This window comes from Trichosurus vulpecula, chromosome 2, assembly GCF_011100635.1.
Source record: "Trichosurus vulpecula isolate mTriVul1 chromosome 2, mTriVul1.pri, whole genome shotgun sequence".
Classification (NCBI taxonomy): Eukaryota; Metazoa; Chordata; class Mammalia; order Diprotodontia; family Phalangeridae; genus Trichosurus; species Trichosurus vulpecula.
The window spans coordinates 384,428,365-384,453,030 of record NC_050574.1 but is presented as its reverse complement, the minus strand read 5'-3'; the positions used below and the strand labels follow the sequence as shown (position 1 = coordinate 384,453,030).

At 34.9% G+C, this 24,666-nt stretch overlaps 2 protein-coding genes across 2 annotated transcripts in view; both read left to right on the top strand.

Moving 5' to 3' along the window:
- Nucleotides 1-24,008, top strand: part of LOC118838340 (multidrug resistance-associated protein 1-like) — a 106,202-nt gene extending 82,194 nt beyond the window's left edge. The window contains exons 21-28 of the mRNA XM_036745602.1: nucleotides 638-837; nucleotides 9,958-10,084; nucleotides 12,456-12,557; nucleotides 18,097-18,240; nucleotides 19,535-19,693; nucleotides 22,636-22,802; nucleotides 23,260-23,454; nucleotides 23,636-24,008. Coding sequence (XP_036601497.1) covers nucleotides 638-837; nucleotides 9,958-10,084; nucleotides 12,456-12,557; nucleotides 18,097-18,240; nucleotides 19,535-19,693; nucleotides 22,636-22,802; nucleotides 23,260-23,454; nucleotides 23,636-23,765 — 1,224 coding nt within the window. The 3' untranslated portion in view covers nucleotides 23,766-24,008. The remainder of the gene's footprint in view (nucleotides 1-637; nucleotides 838-9,957; nucleotides 10,085-12,455; nucleotides 12,558-18,096; nucleotides 18,241-19,534; nucleotides 19,694-22,635; nucleotides 22,803-23,259; nucleotides 23,455-23,635) is intronic.
- On the top strand, nucleotides 13,741-13,974 carry LOC118838339 (U6 snRNA-associated Sm-like protein LSm6; the record flags this gene model as incomplete). The annotated part of the gene is given in 1 exon segment (XM_036745601.1): nucleotides 13,741-13,974. A coding segment is annotated over 1 exon segment (234 nt), but the record flags the coding sequence as incomplete, so codon positions are not given.
- Nucleotides 24,009-24,666: the final 658 nt, after the last annotated feature.

The window sequence follows — 24,666 nt, the reverse complement described above, 5'->3', positions numbered from 1 at the left end:
AGAAGAGTAGAAAAGAAACAAATTCTGAAAGGATCTAGAATTCTTATTAATATAGAATATAGAATTAATATAGAATTCTTACTAATAAAACAGCCTAACAACTCTTGAATCAAGCGACACTTGAGGTGCGGGAAGATGAGGGGAACTGTCTATAGCATATATGGAGGGCAACTACCCACAAATCATCCAGAAAAAAAAGTGACTAGGATGATGAGGGGGTCTAGAAGCCATGCCTTGTTAAGAGAACACAGTGGAGTATAGCAGAGCATTTAGAAGAGTTGAGTTCTGGTCCTGCCTTCTCCACTAACTACCCTTGTATGGCTTTTGGTAAATTATTTAATATCTCTGGGTCTCATTTTATTAATTAGTGAAATTAGGATGTTTAAACTAGATGAACTCTAAGGTTTTTGTAAGCATTAAAGAAAATAGCATGATTCTTTGCACAAAATCCTCTGAAGAGCAGGCACAATAAATGTGTTGTTGGGGGGGTATAGAAATAATACCTCGCTTAATAATGAACCTTTGGGCAAAGCTAGTATTTTAAATGAGTTCTTTCAGTTGTTGGTTTATTGTTTTAACACCAAAAACCAGTTTTCCTATTGCCAGTTTGTAATTTGCGCTTTTGGGTTCTGATTAGAGATACTACATTGCAAGTTCTCGACAAATCCGGAGGTTAGCAGGAGCATCCCGTTCTCCTATTATCTCACACTTTGGTGAAACTTTGTCAGGAGTGTCAACAATCCGAGCTTTTGGACACCAGCAGAGGTTCATCAGCCAAAACAGAGATGTTGTCAATGAGAATTTGGTTTGCTTCTACAACAATATTATCTCAAACAGGTAAGGATGGACAATCACACACAAATATCTTTCCTGTGTATCATCTTTTCCACCAACTTCTGGAAGAATAGAATAAAGGTTTACACTCTACATAATAAAAATTTTAAAAATATTAGATGTTAGAGCCCTAATTATTTCCAGATTCTATGATTTCACAATTAAGAAAAATATATTTACTTTACTTTGTAATATTTACTATAAATATATAAAATACTATGTAAAATGTGTAGTGGGCTATATATAAATACTATATAGAACATATTAAAATATTATATAAAATTAAAAATAAATTTACTGTCTATAGGAAAAAACAGTATAGATAAGGTTTTTGTTAAAGGATAGAATAAATTTAATGATTGTGTTTGTCCTTGTTTTTGAAGAGGACCATGACATCAGGGAAATGACTTGACTTGCAGTTGACTTTGATTCGAGTGAGGGAGGGCCGTGCAAGGTCACCAGCCTCACTTTCTCCTCTACAGCCATCTGGATCCATTGACCAGATATTCATCAGTACAACTGGAGATGGCCCAGGATGAGACCCTGGCCCTTTTAGGCTAAGGCCTTTACCAATGATATACTATAGTATACTTTTATACTTGTAAGTCAGATTATAAAACGTAATATGAAAAGTATAATAAACCTCTTTTGAGGTTTGACTCACTTTGAGAGTAACAAAATGAGTTATTTTTAGAGTACTCAGACACATTCTTCCCTCTTATTTATTTTCTGTTTTCATTTACTGGAAAACATAAATTGGAGAGATATTTCTTTTCCAAGATGATTTATTTTTAAGTAAATGTAAGAAGTATTTGGATGGATTTTTGACATTTTTTGGTTAAGTTGGTAATATGAAAGGTCTTGAGAAGCCCAGATTTCTCGTTTAAATGCTAGTAGATATCTGAAAAGAATCCCTGAAAGACCAATGATTAAGAAAACTGAAAAGAACCAGAAATAAATTCTTCCATCCAGTCCAGAACTATGTAGATGTAGGGAAAGGGGTGCACCGGGGAAGCCAGCAGCATTTGAGATATACCAGGCAGATGCCAGTGGGGAGAGAGGGAAAGGAGATAGCATGAATAAAGGAAAACAGTCCAGCAGAGATAGCAGGAGGAGCCAGAATAAACATGAGCCAGACTTAAGCTAGCCAGCCAGCATTCTGAGTAGTAAGGTAAGAGCCAAACGCGGAAGCAGAGAATGGCTCCACAGCAACTACAAGCAAAGACTCAAAAGGGAAAAATAGCTTGACTTTAAGGGCTACAAAAATTTGTGGAAGAAATAAAGCAAGAGATAAAACATAAAATTAGAAATGCGTGTTTGGGAGGAACTGAAAGGAGAACAAGGAGGGAAAAAATCAAAAGGTGGAAAGCCTTGCTTAAGAAGTATACTCCCAATGGAACTGAAGAGGAAAAAAAATTAACTCAGTGATTTTGTGAGAGAACAAGAAAAATTAGAAAAAAAGTCGAGATGAAAAAAATAGACTAAAAGGTATCTACTATTTTAAAAAAAGTTGGGGCAGCTGGATGGCTCAGTGAATAGAGCACTAGGCCCAGAGTCAGTAAAACCTGAGTTCAAATCCCAGCCTCAGATATTTACTAGTTGTGTGACTGACGCTGGGCAGGTCACTTAGCCTCTGTTTGCCATAGTCGACTGGAGAAGGAAATGGCAAACCACTCCAGTGTCTTTGCCAAGAAAACCCTATGGACTGAATGGCTCATGTAGTCACAGAGTTGAACATGTTTGAACAACAATTATTTTTTTTAAACTGACCCAGAAATAGGTCAGGGATAGATAATTGAAGAATCATTGGATTCCCTAAAACCACTACAAAACAAAAAATATATTTCAATAAACCACAAAATTTTCCATATCAACTCAATCCAAAGGGCAAAGTAAAAATAGAAAAAAATTATTAATCACATCAGAAATGAACCTTAAATTGAAATTATTTGGGGCTATCATAATCTAAATCTAGAGATTCCAAGTAAAAGGGGAAAAATTAGTCTAAGGAGCCATAAAGAAAGAGTTTGAATACCAATCAGAATCTAAACTCTCACTTTCTACAAAAGCCTTTTCCAATCCCCCTTAATGCAACTCCTTTCACTTTGTGATTATCTCTGCTTTATCCTGTACATATTTTGTTTGCAGATAGTCATTTGTGTATTATATCCTTTATCAGTTGGGAACTCCTTGAGAGCAGCAGCATTTAGCAAATAGCCTGGCACATAGTAGGAGCTTAATAATGCTTGTTGATTTGGCTTTAATATAATATTCCAAAAGGTAAACAAGGTTTATAATGAAAAATAATATACCCTGAAAAGCTGAGTGTAGATATAGTAGAAAAAAATAAATAGAAGACTTTCAGGGTTTCAGATAAAGAGACCAGTGCAAAGTAGAAACTTTGAAATGCAAATGTAGGCATCTAAAGAAATGTAGGAAGCTGTATAGATGTGCACAGTTGGAAGGGACTGTAGGATAATGATGTGTTTGAATTTTAATATGGGGAGAAACTAAAAGTATCTCTGCAGAATCCTAAGCATAATGGAGTTAAAAAGACTAATGTAGGGTCTGGCTGTAGTTTTGTTCTGTTTTGCTGGGTTTAAGAAGAAAAGAAAACGAATAGCAAAAGAAATACACTAGGGAAGAAAGGAGGAAGAATCTGAACCAGATAAAGGAGAGATGAACACATACACACACACACACACACACACAAATAGTTTAGTGTAGATTGTAAACTCAACAGGAAAAGAAAAAGAAAGTGGGGTGCAAAAGAGACAGTAGATTTGAGGATGGAATAGGCACAAATATAACAAATTTCACCTTTGTAGGGTTGATTGTAAAAGGAATGTTAAAAAGAGGGAAACTGTTAAGTACCAGGAATTAGTCTGAGCTTGTTTAGAAGAGGAAGGACAAAGGACCACCACGAATATTGATTACTAAATAGAGGCATGAGCGAAAAAGAAAAAAAAAGTATAAAAGGTTATTATGGAAGGAAATACATTATTAACAGTGATAACAGGGAAAATGAATGGGATGAATCACTCATCATCATCACAATTAACATTTTTGTTGTAGCACTTTAAAGTTTACAAAGTATAAAACATTTGGTGTTGACCATAACCATCTGATTTTATTATACACAATCTACTGGTGAGGAAATTGAGGTTCTGATGGGTTAAATGACTTCTCCAGGGTTATACAATGTGAATAAAGATAATTTTGATACACCTACTCAATTTAATCAACATCTATACAGTTCATTGTGATGTGATAGGTATCAGTGATTAGTGAATTAAGCAGAATAGAATTCACAGTAAGGTAATTATGTTAGTTAACATTGCTAGATTAAAAGTTATGATTGATTATTCCACCTTGTATTGATGATTATGTTAATTGCACTTGATTTATCAGATAGATTCATATTGTTAACCAAGAATGTAATTGCTACCCTAACCACCCCCACTTGGAGCAAAGTGCTTCTAATAAAGATCATTTGCCTCTCCACCCTCATGAATCATTAACATCTACTTCCTTGTGATCTTTGGCTTCAAAACCACAACTTCCTTGGTACCTAGGAAATGGCTAGTCAAACATTATTTGAGGAGCTGTGGAAAACCCATTAAGATGAGAGTTTTCTAAACCCCTGCTGAGGTAGCCTGCAATTGATGGCCTTTAATTGACAATTTGTAGCTGTCATTGTTTGTCTTTTGTTCTCAAAGAAGAGCAATGACATCAGAAGGGTAATGTCGTCACTTGCAAGTAAATTGGATTTAAGTGAGGCAGGCCTGTGCAAAGTCATCATCCTCACTCTCTCCTCTAGGGTCATCTGAGTCCAATGGCAAGACATAGGTCAGGACCTGTGAAAAGCCTATTGACAAAATGGGTATGACTGATCCAATCATGAGATCCTCTGCTTCTCAAGATTAACCCATCATAGTATTTTTCATGCTTTAGAAAGACCCTCCCAAGGACTAGAGGACTTCCCAGAGACTATTCCTAGATCTACAAAATTCCTCAGCCCTGAGCATCATGATCCTAGGCCATGAGGAAGGTCTTGGACCCGATTGCTTTAGGACTACCAGTCTCTCAAATCCATCAATTACAGCTCAGACCTCAGTGCCTCAGTGCTGCTTTATTGTTGATTGGAATTTTGCAGCCCACAAGAGCTAAATAGTGTCTGAGGCAGTACTGGAACTCACCTTCCTGACTTCAAATTCTATATATTACATTACCTAGCTGCCTACTATGACACCTAGCTGCCATAAAATGGAGAAAAGAAACAGAATGAATTATTAATTACAATTCAACAATATGTTGTTTATAAAAAACATTAACATTCACAGAGATTTAAATGAATGGCCATAGCAGAACATCTCACACCATTTATCATAATGAATTCCATGTGGATACAAGAGCTAGATATAAAAAGAAATATTATAAACAAAGCAAACTACAGTTTGTAGGCCACCTATTTTCGTATGGCTTACAAGAATTATTTTTACATTTTTAAATAAAGTTTTATTGTATTTAAAAATGTAAAAAAAACATCCTTAGCTCAAAAGCTGGATTTAGCACTCTGCGGTGGTTTACTGACCCCTGATTCAGATGAGTAAAGAAAAAGTAGGGGTTACTACCCTACTTTTGTCATGATCTAAGACAAAGTAATATTAAAATGTGCATACTTGAAAAGATATAAGCAGGAAAAGTATATGATGATTGGACATTTTAGGTCCTGAAATAATATCAATATTTGATAAATATATACATTGAATAACATAGTATCTAAGTACTTTAAAGAAAAGCTAACTGTATCACAAGAGAAAATAGATAATAAAATAGCAATAATTGGAAGTCCCAAACCATCCCTTTTAGACTTTTCAGAAAAATCTAATAAAAATAGAAATAATGTAAATTGAAGAAATAAGAAAATAGAAAGAAGTTAAGGACTTGAATAGAATTTAGGAGAAGTTCTATAGGATAGATTGCTGACAATTATTGAATGGAAAGTGAAAGAAGTATACATTTTTCTCAGCTTTGATCACCACTTTTACAAAAATTGACTACATACTAGGGTTTAAAAACCTCATAAACAAGTACAAAAAGAAAAAATAGTAAAATAAAATCCTTTATTGATCACAACACAATAAAAATTACAGTCACTGAAGGGCTTTTGAAGAATGGAATCAAAGCTAAATGGAGATTAAATGATTTAATTGTACAGAATTGATTGCTCAAAGAATAAAAACCATGGAAACAAAATAACTGCATTAAAGAAAATTACAACAATGAGACAATATATTAAAACTTTTGGGATACAGGTAAATCAATACTTAGGGAAATTTTTTAATCTCTTAAGTGTCATCAACAAAAGAAAGAGCAGATCAATAAACTGAGCATGCAACCCCCCCAAAAAAAACTCTAGAAAAGTAACAAGAGATCAAAAAGTAAAAAATAAATAAATCAAAGAGGTGAAATTGAAAATAAAAATCTATCTAATAGATACATGAATCTATTGGCTAGTTAAAAAAAACTATCACATAGACTTTTTAGAAATTTGGTGTTTTAAAAAGAGAGGAAAACCAAGTTGTCAGTATTAATAACTTAATAATTAATAATAAGATAATTCACGTCGATTAAAGAGAATATAAAGGATATTACTGGAAATTATTTAGCCCACTTATACGCCAATAAAAATGATACAAAATGGATAAATATTGACAAAGATATAAAATGCCTAAATTAACTGAACAAAAACCAGAGAATAACCCAATCTCTGGGGGAGGAATGGATAACAGAATTTCTTTAAAAAGAGAGGGAGATGCAAGGAGATTGATGTGCAATTGAATTCTACCAAACATTTAAAGAATAATTAGTTCTAAAATTACATCACTGTCTTCTAAGATAGGATAGATATAGTCCCTTATCCATAATGAACATGGATACCAAAATGTTAGCTAAAAGATTAAAATAAAATTTAAATAGATTATACTCTATGACTAGGGTTGATTTATGGTAGGAATGCAAGGTTGATTCAACATCAAGAAAACAATAAACATAATATCTTATGTTTAGTAACAAAAATAATCTAAAACTTATAATTATATCAATAGATAATGAAAAGGTTTTTAATAAAATACAACACCCTTTTGCTTGAAAAGATTAAAAGGCAAGAAAAAGAAATAGAGGAAATAAAAGGAGCAAATCATACAATATAAAGTAAGTCCACAAGTCATCGGCATTTCTTTATATTATCAACAAAATCTATTAGTAAGGGAGAAAAATAATCACATGAAGAAGAAATTAACTGGGAGTACCAAAATTAAGGTAGGCAAATAGTAAAAGTGACAATACTATCTATAAAAATATATATGTTCAGTGACATACTGTGATGGGTGAAATCTGAAATAACTGAGGAAACAAAGCTTGCAGCTTCTGAGCATATGGGTTTATTAAGCAACGCACGCCAATTCCATAACAAATTAGGACCAGGCCTCCTCACCTTGTCACTGGATCCATAATTGAATAGAAAGGGAACTAAGCTAGATACAGAATTGAGTCACAAGATAGAATCAGTATGATTCACTCAATTATCACAATTCCAAAGTATAAGAATTAAAGAGCAAGAATCTCAGAGGAAATAATTTTATAAGCATGAGAAGTAAGAGAGGCTAATAATACTAGATCACAAAACATAAAAGAAAATAGCAAATAATCAAAAATATTTAGTGCTGATTAAAATATAAAAAAGTTGATCAGTGGAATAGACTAGATCAGGGGTCTATAAATAGATTTTAGGGTTGTATGTGAAGTTAGATGAGGGAAAATACTTTATTTTCAATAAACTCTAACTAAAATTTATCATTTACTGCAGTTATGAATGTAGGCAACAAACATTCTGAAAAGGGGTGTATAGATTTTTCCAAACTGCCAAATGGGTACTTAAAAAAATTAAGAATCCCTGGATTAGCTATACAAGACCTAGGAGTAATCAAAGATGGTGTTTACATTGTGTGTGTGTGTTTTTTTAAGCAAGGACTGGACTGCAACTTCTGGGATAAAAACTCACTATTTGACAAAATTGCCAATAGTCTATCATAAATTAAGTTTAAACAAACATCTCACACCATTTATCATAATAAACTCCAGGTGAATGCAAGAGCTAGATATAAAAAGAAATATAAAAACAAAGCAGAGAAGGATATACCTTTTCTAACTATGCATAAGGAAGACTTTTTGATCAAAGAATTAAAAGGCTCACAGGAGAGAAAATAAAAAGTTTTGATTACATAAAATTGAAAGGTTTCTTCACAAACAAAATCATCACAATTAGGATAAGATGGGAAGCAGTTAACTGGAAATAAATCTCTATTACAAATTTCTCAAATAAATGTCTGATATCAAAGCTATACAAGGAAGTGATAGAAACATATAAGAATAAAAGCATGTCCCAATACATCGTCAAAGGATATAATCTCTCAGTTCTCAAAAAAAGATAAGTAACTAACAAACATAAGGACAAAAAGGGTAAATCACTAATAATAAGAGAAATCTAAATTAAAACAATTTGGTAAAGATGACAAAAAAGGAAAATGACAATTTTTAGAAGGACCATTGAAGAACATGAACGCAAATGTACTGTTGATAGAGTAATAAAATAGTTTGACTCGCCTGGAAAGCAATTGGAATTATGCTCCCCTCTCCCCCACGTATCATTGCCATCAGAGTCAAAAAACTGTGACTTTGACCCAGTGATACCACTACTAATATTATACCTCAAAGAGACCAAAGAAAGAGGGAAAGGACCAGTCCTGATGTAAATGTTTAATGAGTAGCCCTCTAGGATGAAAACATATACATGAAACACTTTTAAATTTAATCTGCATTTTTAACATTTTCTCCAACTTATTCTGAAGTCTAGAAAATAAAAATTAATAAATCAAGCCCCAATATTTACCATTTACTGATTTTCAAGGTGTAAATACTTACATTGAAAATTTGACAATCAGATCTCACAAGTTGGTATGAACTGGCTGCAGCACACCATTGGAAAGGACCTATATGTACAAAAATATTTATAGCATCACTTTTTTGTCATAGCAAAGAATAGGAAACACAGTGGGGAATGGCTGAACATACTATGGTATGTGGATGCACTGGAATTTTATTTGCTATTAAAAATGGCACAAGAGATAGGATTGAAAAAAATCTGAGGACTTTTAGGAACCAATATATAGTGAAGTGAATAGAATTAGGAGTACATTTTATACAATGACTATAATATTACAAAGAAAAACTCTGAAATACTTGAGAATTATGATCAAATCAGTGACCAGTTACAACTCCAGAAGAGAGATGATGAATAATGCTTTCCAGTTCTTGGCACAGAAGTTATGAAATAGAGACGCAAAATGAGACACATTTCCAGACATGGCCAATGTGTGAATTAATTTTGTATGATTATATTTATCTGTTTATAAGGGAGGACTTTTATTTTTCTTTTTTGAAGATGGTTGAGGGCAGGGAGAGGAAGAGAGAGAGAAGTGAAAGGAGTGTGCAAATTGTGATAATGGGACAGAAAGGGAAACAAAGGAGAGGACAGAAAAGGAGAAGAGAAAGAAGTGAGAAGAGGAGAAGAGGGGAAAAGAAAAAAGGAGAGGAGAGAAAATGAACAGTCAATAAATTATTTAAAAAATAAATAGAGCAGAAAAGGATTTCAGAAGGGCACATAGGTAAGCCAGGCAGTGTTGGAATTGCCATGGTCAATTTTGATTTGAAGTTTAAAAAAATTTATTTCAGAATTTTAATTGTAAAAAAAACTGCATAGAAGAAAATAACCCAAATTATACATAACAGAACTTGTTTCATATAGAATGCTATTTTTGTTTTTTGCTTTATATTGAAGCATCTATGTTTATTGATGTTGATTAAATTCATAATAAAGGAAATCTAAACAAGAATAGGTTTTAGTTTTCTTTCTTTTTAATGAGATGGGCCAAAAGCGAAATTCTGCAAAGTTATTGTTTCCTGCTCCTTCAAACGCCAGATGTCATACCAGCTGTAGTGGCTGACTTTTTTATACTCTTCAGCCTTCATTGCCACTGATGACTATCATTTTCATTGCAGGTGGCTCTCTGTCAGACTTGAATTCCTTGGAAACTTACTGGTTTTCTTTGCTGCATTACTTGCTGTGTTGGCAGGAGATGCGATGGACTCCGCAACAGTTGGTTTAATCATATCTTATGCATTAAATGTAAGTAACGATCGTGGTTTTTGACATTGTTGGAGTTTTCCAGAGAGCAAAGGATGATTGACTAAAATATGGTTTCCTTTGAATTCTCCTTTATCCAATTATCACAAGCAATTCAAATCAAATATTAGGTACAATTAAATATAATCCAAAAAAGAAAAAATCCTAGGCAATTCTGTGTAAATTTGGTATCAAGTTCTGCACTTTTTTTGAGATAACTTTGTCAAAGAATAGTTCTAATTCTATAATTTCTTTGCATAAACGTAGTTTAAATAAACCCACTCTTCCTACATTGTTACTACAACTGGGTAACAGGACTTCATTTTGATATTACTGTTTATATTCAGCTTTTATAAAGTGAAAGACTGAATTCCATTCCTAAGGTTTCAATAGAGATTCATGGCTACAGTGTCATGTGTATTCATCACTTCCTTTCCATTTATTGTTGCCCTAATTACCTGTCTTCTATACTAATGAAATAGACCCCTAACTATTCTCTTTGTTTGTAATCTCCCAGTATTGACCCCAATTCCTGGTCAAATCTTGGCCAGATTAATCTTCCAAAGGCTCATCTCTATTCATATTAGCCTATATTCAAAGTTTTTTCAGTTGCTTACCAATATTTTACATACAAAATCCAAGTTCCATAGACTGGCATTCTAAGTCCATCAAAATTTGGCCACAGATTATCTTTCCACAGATTATCTTCTACTACTTCTTTATATAAATAAGATTGCACCCCCTTCAAATTCAGCAAGGTTGGAAGTTGTAAGGGGCAAAAAATAGAAATTGAAATCTAAAGGCAAAGGCAAAGACCTTTGTAGTGAAAATAAAGCTCTCCACACCTTTGAAAGGGCATTACCATTGTTCAACTGCATAGGGAAAGGCCAATACAAGCAATGAATTTGCCTCTAGGCCACAGACTTCAGTCATACCTGTACCACTAGCCACTTACCCATCTCAGTAGGGGTTGGGGAAATATAACTGACTGAATTGGGTCTGATTACCACGAGCAAACATGGAAACCTCTTGCTGAGAGAACTGACTCTAAACCAAGAAACCATCAAATGGGAAAGGTTACATCTCTCCCACCTCTTGCAAACAGGCAATAAAACTCAATTCAGACTGAGGAAACCTAAGATAAGATGCCTCTTTCAGACCTAGGCTAAGGATGACTGCCTTAAATGAAGGAGCACATTTACATGACAGCTGAAGAAAATAGTTCCACCCAGTGAAGCTAGGGGCTGAAGGTGATGAAAGATAGAAAGAGTCCATGAAAGAGAAAGTCCAGGGCAGAGGTGGGGAACCTGTGGCCTTCTTTGTCCATGTTTTACAGAACAAATCCTTTTATTAAGGGGGTTCTGTGAAGTTTGGATTCAGTCAAAGGGCCACACTTGAGGACCTAGAGGGCCACATGTGGCCCTGGTCCAGGGAGTTCAATAGATTTGGCTATCTATCTAGAAAAGACTACAGCCCAGAAAATAACCCAGTGATGGAGCAATGTGTCCCAGCCCAGTAGCCAAGCACCCTACTCACTTAGCCTACCCAGTATGGCAGCACCTGCTCAGTGGCTGGGTAGCCAATCCAGCGATACCAAGTGGATAGGCAGTTTGTTCAGCCCAACACAGAAGCAGGCATACCCAGATGCTGAGCAGTCTAGACTAGTCTAGAAGCAGCATGGCCTGAGGAAGAGCTGTTGGTAGCCAAGAGACCTGATTGACCAAGTCCAGCAGATTATTGAGTCTTTTAGCCAAGATGCCATATCTTACCATGAATGGACACCTCCAGAATAGACACTGTGCCCTGTAAAACGCTAGCCCAAGTGAACACTAGGACCACTTATCCATCGCACTTGCCATGTTTTGCAACAAACTTTGTGAGGACTCTCCAGAAAAAGAATGATTTTTGTCTTTCATATATCAAGTCATACAGTTCTGGAGTTCTAAGCCGCCTTGATTTTGTGTGTTTCTTATATACATACTTCACTACCATGGTATTTAAGTTTGTCCCCACATGTGGGTGTGTATACTCCAGGTTTGGGAAACACAATGCTTTGTAACTACTGTTCTTGATATGGCATTTGAGAATTTGCCTTTGCTAAATAACTGAGTCTTCTGGCTGTTAAGGGGAACCAGCAACTCAGTATGTGTTGGTAACAATGTCTGTGCTACCTATTTTTTTTAAAGAATGCTGTAAAATATTTTATATGCTACAAAATGCTATATGATGCCAGCTCTTAATGTTGTTGTATAATGAATGAACTTTTATTCTTTTTTTCTCTGAATTCCATTATTTATATCATCTAATATTTAAAGACAGAATTTATGTATACATGTCAAACAAACCAGAAAATAAATTTAATTTTTTTTTTCAGATTACTCAGTCTTTGAACTTTTGGGTTCGAAAAGCATGTGAAATTGAAACCAATGCAATTTCCATTGAAAGAGTTTTTGAATATACAAACATCAAGAAAGAGGTGAGCTTTCCAAACACTTTATCAATTAGTATAGGAAGAAGACAGATATGCTTCATTTGAATTGGAAGTCATTTTTGTAGGAGTAATTTATTAAAATGAAGCAAAGTTTGTCCCCTACATATAGCATTGTTGAGGTTAGATTCAGAAGAGTGGTCTGACTGTGAAAGAATTCACTTAGGCGTTCTCTGTACCCACTGAGAGCACATGGACCTTTTACTGTAGCCACAGGGCTGAGTGAAAGGTACTGATATTTGAGGGGAGGGCATGGAAGGTGGGGCGGGACTAGGCTTATATAGACAGAAGCTATACAGCCTGTTTAGGATGATGATGTATTTTTAGGATTTTATGATAGTTAAAGATTAAGAACAAAATAGGGGAAACAGAGAAAATTTTATGACACAGGATGAGGGAAACAATGAATTTTATTGTATAGGATGAGCGGGACACAGGTTAAGGAGTAAGGATAGGACAGGAGGGACTCAGGTTAAAGATTAGGGACAAGGGGACACAGGATAAGGGAGACAAAAGCAATTCTTTTGGTACAAGTTAAGGAGTTTTATAGTATTTCAGGATAAAGGGCAAAGGACTTTAGGACACTCTCAAGTTACAGGATGAGCTACAGAATGAGCCTCCCCCACCCCAGAAGGGGCCTCACAAAATACTGGAAAACCAACCCTTAATATTCTTCTTAACCCCTAAGATACCGTTTGTGTCCACATCAGCATGAGAGTGTCATTGTGTGCCTCAGTGGGAGATTGAATAAACATTTCTAACTACTTCTCCTCCCACTCTTCTTCAAGGAGGGGAAGTAGGAGGTTAGAGCCAGAAGCTGGACACTCTGTTCTCCTCAGAGAGAGTTGTACTTGGCTGTGATTATATCTATCAGCTCCTTTAAATATTGTTAGTCTAGGGGTTGTGGTTTTCAGCTTCGATTAATGTTTCATTAATGGGAGTAAGGAGCACCAAGGCTTGACCTCCTCCCTTCCAAATATCAGTTCATAATAAACATATGTAGGAAACCGTTTATCCAAGTCCCTAGCAAGATAGAAATCAAAGAAAGTATGTATAGGAGAATATCTATCAGATGATACAGAGTGAAAGATCTCTCCCATTACTAAGTTCAAGCAAGAGAGAGTCCTAGAGGAGGCTAGCGTTGGCCCAAGGAGCTTAGAGACTTACTAAAATGAATCTATGGAAGCAAACTCCCAGTGATTTCATAAAGCAGATCATAGGAAGACTGGTTGTAGTAAAGTGAAAGTCTGGAGTTGATTACTGAGATGTCCTGGCTTCCCTGGATGGCTTCGTGAATATAACTCGGGAACAAACAGAAGAATGTGTAAACGGACAACTAAAGAATAAGTATGGGAATGCATTTATTCAAGGAAACAATGTGTTATATATAATTATACAGACAAGAAGAATGGGAAAATGCCAGGAAAGGAATAATTTTTGTGTTTTCATATATTTTTAAACATTTTTTTACAAAATTGTTCCTATTTTTGTTATGTAAATTTTCCTGTTTTCATTATAGCTTATGCACTGACTTGGGGGAGGAAGTGGAGCTATTTTAAACATACACAAACTAATGGCTTCAGTTGTACAGAGCTCTTTCACCCTTGAAGTCTTGGTAACTTTCTTATGACTGTGTCAGTGATATGAATAACAGATTGTTACCTACTGCTGCTGAAAAAGAAAAAGAGAGAGACAGTCCTAGATCTCACACAAGGGGAGGTTCCCTCAAGTGTCTAGTATAGCAGGCTGGGGATAGGGATGTGATGGAGACTGCCAGCTCTTTTCACGTCAGCAACCTGGAGTGGGACTGGTACCATCCATCTTCTCTCTCCAAGTTGGAAGCCAGAAGTGCCCAAAGAGACTAAAGAAACTGAAGAGACTGAAGCAAGTCCAAAAAAGTCAGAGCTGTCCTCTCTCCTGTTCTGGCCTTAGGTAGAGAAAAGATAGGAGACTCATATCAGCTTATTTAATTCCTTTTAGTAATTCTTTAAGATTTTGCAAGTAGGAAGAATGAATCAATTGTTCAAAATTATCTTTTCAGTTATTTGTCAGTTTCTCTCATTTCAAAGTAATTTGATTTCATTCATTTCTGTTGCCCCGAAGTAGAGAATAACAATTGCTTATATTAACCACAGCCAAAAATGTACAAATATCCAAGCAGAAATTTCCATATAATTATTTCTTAGTTCTGGAAATTTTATTTCTAATAAGCGTTAGATTTTTTCTGGAGCTTTTCTGAAAGAGTAATAAGTAGAAGTATAACTTCCTGCAAAACGACAAAATGAGATCTCAGTCCCAACTCTGGCCACTGCAAGAAATGTGCCAGTTAAACAGCAGTAAAAAGACAGAAAGAAAAGAAGCAAGGCAATTCCTAAAGAACAGAAAGTCACATAACCTCATCACTACTTTTAGATGCACTGAGCTTTGCCTGTTGCCATCTGCCCCACACTTGATACCACATGGTGGCTCTATTACTATTAATATTATTATTCTCTTGAGTAGCAAATCTGTGGGAAGCATTCACCTGTCCTTTAGGAGTCAGGAGGTAATCACCCACCCAGTTTTGTTGACCTAGACGGCAGAGAAAGTCGGCCTTGGGTGGGGGAAGGGCCCAGTAGTAGAAAGCCAGAATCAATACTATCTTTTAACAGGCTTCCAGCAAGATCAAAATGTTGAGCATAAATTCTGCCCCGAGCCTCCTGAAACAACTAAGGACAAATATAGCAACAGAAACTGGGAGGAAAAGAGGAAATCTGTGGGCAAGATGTATGAACAGCAAATCATGGATGAATCTAGCCTCTTTCAAACCCCTGAGCATCTCAAAATAGCAAGAACACCAAAAAAGAGGGAGGAATGAGAAAATTTATAACAAGATCAGTTTCACAGAAAAACTGGCAGAAAGAATGGTAATGTACAGTCAAGAAAAGAAACCACCACAATTAGTAAAAGTGAAAAATCAAGTTGAAAATCCCTAAAAAAGGGGGGCAAGGTACTACAAACAACTAACATGATACACCCTCCCTGAAATTATTTCTGAGCAACCTCCAGAGTGGTTCAAATGAGCAAAATAAATAAATAAATAGATAGATAAATAGATAGATAGATAGATAAAAGACATATCAAAGAAAATAAAGATGGAAATTGGGGCTATCATACAACTCAAGAAGATCGATGAGATGAGAATTTAGAACAAAGAAAAAAGATTCTACAAAGTACATTCTGCAAGAGAGAATTAAAACCTTGAAACAAAATTGCATTGAGAGTGACTCTCTTTGAAGGCAGAGACTTTCATTTTCTATCTTTTCATCCCCAGTATCTGGCATAGCACCTGGTGCAGAGAAGATTAATAAATGGTTATTGGTTGATTAGTTCAGCCCTTAATCTTACATGTAGGGATTCATATTTCAATGGCTCCTCATATCATGAAGTGGTCTATGACAGTTATATGTGATATGTATATAGAGCCACTGGAGAGAATATGAGAGTATATGAGAACAAGCCAATGCTTTGGGAGAGAGAGAGAGAGATTTGGCAGAAAATCCCACTCTCTATGCTCCAGGAGCAAAGAGTGGCTTTATATATCAACCAGATGTAGTTCCCAAGAGGGAATAGAAAAAAATTGGAATAGAAAAGCAAGATTTAAGTAATACATTGGTTTGCTCTTATATTTCATGTCAAAGTGGATCAGATTAAATAAAGTTTAGGAGTTTACTAGGAATTATGAGTCTCTATGGTTTTTTTTATTTTGAAGTCACCCCATTCTAGGTTCCCTAACAAAAATCCCTAAGATATGTTAACTTCTGATAAGTTATCTCAAAAGAATTAAAGGCAACTTTGTGTAAAACTTCCTTCGTCTTTCTTTGTGTAGCCATTTTTGGCCATATTAGGTGTATTTGAATTAAATAAATAGAATATTCTTACCTGTCAATCTTTTCTTGGCATATAGCTTTTCTATTTTTCTTATAGCATTCTTTCAATACTTTAAAAATGATTGTTTTGTTAATTAAATCTTCCTGTGGCAGTAGAGAGTCCCAAGTAATATTATATCATTACATAGTCAATGAATCCACAAGAATTTATTAAACACCTACTAAGTATCAAGCCCAGTGATAATCAGATGTGAAATAATTTAGAATTTTACAAGAACAATAACTAAATTATTTGACCTAGAAATTGTACTCCTGGGCATAAACCCCAATGAGATCAATGAAAGAAAGATCCCACATATAACAAAACATTCATAGCAACAGTGTGTAATAGCAAAAAGCTAAAAACAGAGTGGATAATCGTTGGCTGGAGGTAGTGACTGTGACTGAACAAATATTGCTATAGGAATTTAAAAGGATATTACTATATTGTAAGAAATTATAAATATGAGACATTCAAGGAAACATAAGAAAACATATGAAGTGGTGCACATCAAAAAAAAAACAGAAGCAAAAGAACAATCTAAATAGTCACTATAATAATACAACTGAAAATAACTAAAAAGTAGCCGAACTCAGATTACATGCAATGAGCAATGTTGGTTTTGAAGAAGAAAATATAAAAGATACACCTCCTCTCATTACAGAATTAGAGAATTATGGGTGCAGAATGCTACATATACAGTCAGGTGTGACTACTTTGCTGGTTGATTTTACTTAATTGTTTTTCTGTGTTACAAGGGAAGTTGCAGGGTGGTGTTATACTGAGAAGCCACTTATAAGGGACAACAACAAAAACCTCAAAAGCCATCGATAAAAAAAGTTAACCAAAAAAATCCATTTTGAAAACAAATTGATCTCTTCTTAGAAATGCAAAATTTCAAAATACAGAAAAAGGAATTTATTATTGTACCAATTGAATAAAATCATTATATCATACAAAAGAAAAAAAAATGCCAGCAGAAGTGGTGGTACCTTCCTTCTCTCCTCTCTTTGCCTTAAGATATCAGTATTATACCAGCCCACAACTTTACTTTTGCAAAACTGTCATTCATACTGAGGTCAATGAAATAAAATTATTGAACTATTTTAAATTCTTCATTAATTATGAACAAAATAACATATGACTTAATACATATTTTGTCAAATCCCCAAATGGGCAGATGAATAATGCTTAATATTCCTATTACCAAATTAGCTCAAGAAAATACAAAAGTACCCAACTGAGTTGGAACAATCTGAAAGGATTCCAAAGTGTGCCAATGATTTAAAAACATTGGTGGAATAGAGTACGCAGTATAAACCTCAATCTTAATATTAGGAGAGCTTATTCCATTCTGTTACTGTGGAAAATATCTCCTTGATAGTTCATATGAAGTGGGAGAAGTTGATACTTGTTAAACATCAGTTTGTAGGATCTGTCCAGACTTATGTGGGCAGCAATGCATATATCCAGATTGAATGCTAAATTTGCAGCAAACCACAGTAATGAGAGCTATCTGGTTTCAGAATTTACTAAAGTGTAAAAAATAAAGTCATTTGGGAAGAGTAGGCTATTTTAAAATTGTCATTAATATACATTTATCTTTCTTTGTTTTTAGGCACCATGGATAAAGTCTAACAGGCCTCCACCACAATGGCCCAATAAAGGGGTAGTAGAATTTGTTAATTATGAAGCTCGTTATCACCCAGATCATGGTCTTGCCTTGCAAGATGTTACTTTCCAAACTCACAGTGAAGAAAAGGTATAATGTTTACAATTCTTTCTTCAATCACCGTGTCTGCAATGACCCGAATATAAAATGGTTTTAAATATGAAATTATTTTCTTCCTCTGATTTTTATATCATGGAAATGCATTTCTAAAGTACATGTCTTGATTGTCCATCCTTCAGAAAATTACCAACCAAATCTATTTTTCCTTCTTTATAGAATTCAGACCCTTTTAAATTAAATTACTCTTTGAAGTACATTCTCCATTCTTCCTTAATCCTCTGAGAAGATTCATTTGTATTCTGGGTAGGCCTGGCACTTCTTATTCAGATTCAAGTGATGGGAAGAAATGAGGCACTTGTAAGACATCTGAACAGTTAAACAGGTTTACTTAGCAAGGATATGAAAGGATATAGTAACAGGGTCCCTGTCATTTCCATACAGTTTATTCAGGAGGCCAGGGTATGATGAGTGGTTTTTAAACACCCACCATGTTGAAAGTGCCCTGACCTTACATGAGTGGCCTTTTATTTCCATAGGTAACCAGGAAGTCTTGTCAGCATAGTTAGAAATCTTTGGGAAGCTAAGTCAAGGGAGGTACGGCTTGAGCCTTGCCCTACTATCTGGAATAAAGTTCTGGTTTTATTATCTTTTCTTAACCCGTAATGGAAAGAAGGAGGAGGAAGAGTGGTCTCCTGGTAGATATTAGTCTTGTCACAACTTGAATATAACTGAGGTCTCAAACACATTTTGATAAGACTCTCTCCTTTGTTGGAAAAGGATTTACTGGATATTGCATGCCTGCTTGAGAGGCAAAGGGTAGAGTTACATCAACTTGAAATGAAGAAAACTACCAAAGTAACAAAAATTAGGATCTTTAATTGAGACAAAGAATTATAATTCGGGGCACCATGCAGCACTAAGGTACTAGAGTGTCCAAGGAGGGCAGAGGTGGGCAGGGTTAAATACATTTCAACAAGCAGGGAACAGCCTTACATAACTTGTTTTGCATAACAATCAGAAGTCCCTAGAGAAAACTGGGGGAGTTTCAAGAGGGGAGAGACTGGAAACAGGGAAAATAATTAGGAGGCCATAGTCATAGCCTCTTAGATAAATAAATTATTATGTGGTTACAGGATGGTCATTTGGGGAAGAATGTTATATATATCATACCGTTGGCGTCCCATATTTAGTAGATTACAATTACAATGTACAAGAATGGGATTCTAGTGATCTGAGAGCTGTTGTGATTCATTTTTAATTAGAAGAATCTTCTTTCTAAAAACAAAAACATATGAGCTATTCATAATAATCTATTTCATTACAGATTGGAATTGTAGGAAGAACTGGAGCTGGTAAATCAACATTGACAAATTGCTTATTTAGAATTGTAGAGAAATCAGGTGGCAAAATTATTATTGATGGAATTGACATATCAACTATTGGACTTCATGATCTACGTGGCAAACTTAACATTATTCCACAGGTAAAATATCTAGTAAAATAAAATGTGTTTACTATGGGGTGTATTTCTAAGCATAAGAACTCAGGGCTGTGAAAGTGCTTATGCTAATAGCCTCTCTTTACTATTATAAGAATTCCGAACTTTGCGTAATAAATGGATAAAGATAATTTTATGAACTGAATATTTTAAAGAAGAGATAGTATGTGGTTGTGCGTAGAAGGCTGGCCTTGGAGTCATAGAATCCCATAACTATTGTCTCAAATGCTTCACAGTGAAGTGTGAATTACCAGCAAGTCACTTTACCAGCTTTCACCATGATTCCACTTTTCTTAACAGAAGTCATCACATATTTATTATCAAAAATTGAGAATATCAATGACCTGTCTAAATCATGTGTTTGTGTACTTTTCACAAAGCATTCAAACTTTTATTGCTAAAAAAAAAACCCTTGTTGTTCAGTTGTTGCGTCTGACTCTTCATGACCGTATGGACCATAGCACACCAGGCCCTTTTATCCTCTACTATTCCTCGCAGTCTGTCCAAATTAATGTTCATTGTTTCCATGACACTATCTATCCATCTCATCCTCTGCCATCCCCCTCTCCTTTTGCCTCCAGTCTTTCCCAAAATCAGGGTCTTTTCCAATAAGTCCGATCTTTTCATTATGGGGTCAAATATTTTAAGCTTCAGCTTCAGTATTTGACCTTCCGATGAATAGCCTAAATTAATTCCTTTAAGTATTGACTGATTTGATCTCCTTACTACCCAAGGAACTCTCAAAAGTCTTCTCTTGCACCACAATTCAAAAGTGTCAATTCTGGAAAGTCTTAACTTTCCTTATAGTCCAATTCTCACAGCCGTATATTGCTACTGGAAACAAACAAACAAAAAACATAGCTTTGACTATGCAGACCTTTGTTGGCAATGCTTTTTAGTATGCTGTCCAGATTTACCATACCTTTCCTTCCAAGAAGCAAGCATCTTTTATTTTCATGACTACAGTGATCCCAAGAATATAAAATCTGACACTGCTTCCATTTCTTCTTCCTCTATTTGCCAGGAAGTGATGGGACCAGTTGCCAAGATCTTAAGTGTTTCTTTTTATGTTAAGCTTCAAGCCAACTTTTTCACTTTGCTGTTTCATAAAACCCTACAAACACATAAAGAAAACAATATATTGCCTGAGGAGCAAATAGAATTGTTTTGTATAGAATTCAATTGTAACACAAGTAATGCCCCCTAATTACCGGTTTAACAATTCATTTTTATGTATATATAACTACTTGTATTTATTATATATTTGTATGTACATGTGCATATATTCATATGTGTGTACACATATTTGTAGATGTGTACATGTATATATATATTAGGAGGCATCTCTAAGGAAAACATAGAATTAAGTATAAATTTAAGAGCCTTCTGTCTTTGAAGTACAGATGAATTGATCAAAATAATATGTACATATATATGCATAATGTACATATTACTTTTGATCAAGTATATATATGTGTGTGTGTCTATATATATATATATATATATATACATATGTACATATGCTTGTAAACACATATGTCCCTTTGGTATTTAAAATGCTTGATCATCGGAGTGTATATGAAATCCTTTGACTTTAGAAATTCAGAAGTAGCGACAATAAAAAAAATAGGAATACATTTTAACTTCAATTATATTTGGTACTCTAAGTGGGTACGGTATTAGGATAGCTCTTAATCACAATAATTCATTTCTGAATTCTTCAAGGTCCTGTTGTGTTTGAAAATTAAGATAAACTGAGGCACAAAGTTCCAAATAAAGCTAGCAATTATCAATAAAAGTGGTCCCTTGACTCCTCAGTCAGTCAAAAGATCACAAGATAGAGCTTACTAACCTTCATCTCATTTTGGGAAATACAAGGGAACAAAGAAGAGGAAGCATCACAGATGGAAAACAATATTATCTGTTACAAAATCTGAAGTGTCATAGGTGGCAAAAGCAATATGATTGGCTGGACTTTTGGGGCTGGTAATAACCCCTCCTTCCATGCTGCTGTCAGGGAGGATTGATTTGATTGGTAGAGTACATCTGCTCATTAGTTGAACAGAAATAACAGAGTTCTTGAGGCCCACCTGCTTGTTAGTAAGATAACACATCTCCTTTAATTGTTCGTGGGTATGCAAGACTATAGAAATAACCGTTTTCTTTCTATTGAAATGATTTATAGGGAAACAGCTTTTAAACTTAACTCAGAAAGGAAAACTGAACTTCTGGACTCATGAACTTCTGAACTTAACTCTGAGACAAAGGAATGCTTCTCAGGCAGCTACAGAAAAGAATCAATTACAGAATGGATTCAGATAGAAAATACAAAATCAATATTTGATTTTCTCAGTCTTTACTTGGTTGTCTGTAGAGTCAAAGGAAGTTGATCATTAACAAGTATGAGAAACGACTACAAAGTCAAACAAATTACTCATAACACTAGAGGAAGTCGCCTGGATAATACTATTTCTCTGAACATTTGAGGCATTTCTATAATCATTGTGTCATTGTGCCAATAGGTTTATATCTCTGTGCTTATGAATTTTTCTTCCAAACTAATTTGATTCACTCTTGTAACTCTCAAAGGGAAGGAATATTTTGCAGAGAACAGATTTTCTAAATAGGCCAAATTGCAATTTTCCATAACAAATCCTTTAACTGTATGTATAGTTTATATAGTTTTACATTTTATAGTGTTAGTTTGTTCAAGACACAAAATGGATGTGTGATAAGTTTAATTTACACGTGTACTTTAAAATTTATCCTAATTCTTCCACTGTTTTGTGTTCCCTATAGCACAAGCTTGAAAATTGTTAGCTTTCTTTATTTTAGATTTCTATTATTCTTTTTCTCAGCTAACTTTACTGTTCAAATTTCCTTATTCTGGTAACAGTTATATTGCTATGGGCTGCATTATTCCACAGGACCCTGTCTTGTTTTCTGGCACACTCCAAATGAACCTGGATCCACTTGACAAGTACTCAGATAGTGAGCTTTGGGAGGTGCTAGAACTATGTCACCTAAAGGACTTTGTGCAATCTCTTCCCAAGAGGCTGCTGCACGAGATTTCAGAAGGTGGTGAGAACCTCAGGTAAGAACGGAAAAAAAAGGGCTTAATTTCCATCACTACTCTAGCTGCCACAAGTCCACAAGAGCTAACAGCACTCTTTTCCTGAGCCCCTGTAAGAAAGAAGCCCAAAATGCAAAGTAGCAGCCCCAGCCTGAGCAATGTGGATAGATAAACATTTACTGTAGCTTATGTTTTCTCCATTTCTGTCTCTTTATCTCTTCTTAAAGCTGTCAGCATCTAAGGATCCATAGTACTAGTGGCACCAAAGGCAGTAAGCCAGATTGCATTTAGTATCAGGATGAAAGGAAATTTCTTCATATGAGAAGGAAAGTAGGTATATCTTTCATATCATTCTCAAAGCAAAGGAAGGAAATTTTCAAAAAGTAGTCAGATTATAAACCTTTGAAGACAAAAGGGATTGCCAAGAGATAGGATATCTACCAAAGCATCACAATGACAACTAAATTTATTGTCACAGTGCTGGACAAAGGCAGCTTGTATGTCTTGCTCGTGCATTGCTTCGGAAAACAAAAATTCTTGTCCTAGATGAACCAACAGCCTCTGTGGATTATGAGACCGATAACCTGGTGCAGTCCACCATCCAGAAGGAATTTGCTGACTGCACCGTACTGACTATAGCCCATAGGTTGCATACTGTCATGGATTCAGAAAGGTATGTTTCATTTTCTTTAAAGTCAATGTAATTTACTCATTTAATTAGTTGTGACTTTAGATTTTTGAACTGAGATAATTAAATAATATATTTACTTCTAATAAATATCTTTATCTTCATAAGACTGAAAAACAGAGATGAAATATTTATCCTTACTCATTGCTGTTTCTTCTTGTTGCAGAATAATTGTGCTAGATTCTGGAAGAATTATAGAATTTGAAACACCTCAGAATTTGATCCGTCAGAAAGGGCTTTTTTCTGAAATGGTAAAAGAGGCTGGAATTATATCAGATATAGATATAATACATTAATAATTTGGATTTATTGATTGGTTCTTACGAAAAATTTGTTTTGTTTGTAAACCATATTGTTTACTCACTGTTGAATAGTAAATTAGAGAGAAATGCAATAAAGTTCCAACTAATAAACTATTATACATAGACACACACATATAAATATAATGCTCTATTAGTTGGAACCTTGGCTGTATATGTGTGTTACATAATGGTATGTTAATTGGATCACACACACATATAGTGTGCTGGCAAATTATAAGGCTTTGGGGGAAAAAAGTATGCATTTATACTTTTCAGTTTAATCTACATTATAAACAGTTTCTAAAGTCCAAATCAGAAGTGTCACTCCTGTACTGCCCAAACCAGATTAAAATGTCATTTCTATTTGATTTTAATGTGTTGATGTATTAATAAAGAAATATACAAATGTGTGGTTTTCTAAGTTAATATGCAGCCTATAGGGATCCTTATATATATAGTAGATAGATGCCTCTATATAGTACATAGAATAGTGGCCCCATTTCTATTTGAATTTGACACCACTGGTCTGGGTGTGGCTCTAAATCCCAACATCCTCTTAATTCAGGTTTGATGGGATAAAATGAGGCACTCAGTAAGTCAATGAACAAAGGAGATTTATTTTGTTCAACAAAGCTAGAGTATCCTGCAAAGATACAATGACAGTTAGTTTCTTTGGATAACCCTGTGAGCTCTGGTCAGTATGTCATCAGAGTATGGCAACTGGCATGCTCTCAGGCACCCATCAAATCTTCAAGGCACCAATATAGTTTGAACCTTTTATGGCTCCAGGGCCAGAAGCTGTGTCAGAAAACCTGGGGTCAATCAGTTTACTGGGAGGCAGGACGTCAAGGAATCTGTGCCAGGAAAACGCCAGTCCTATCACAACAATCAACGA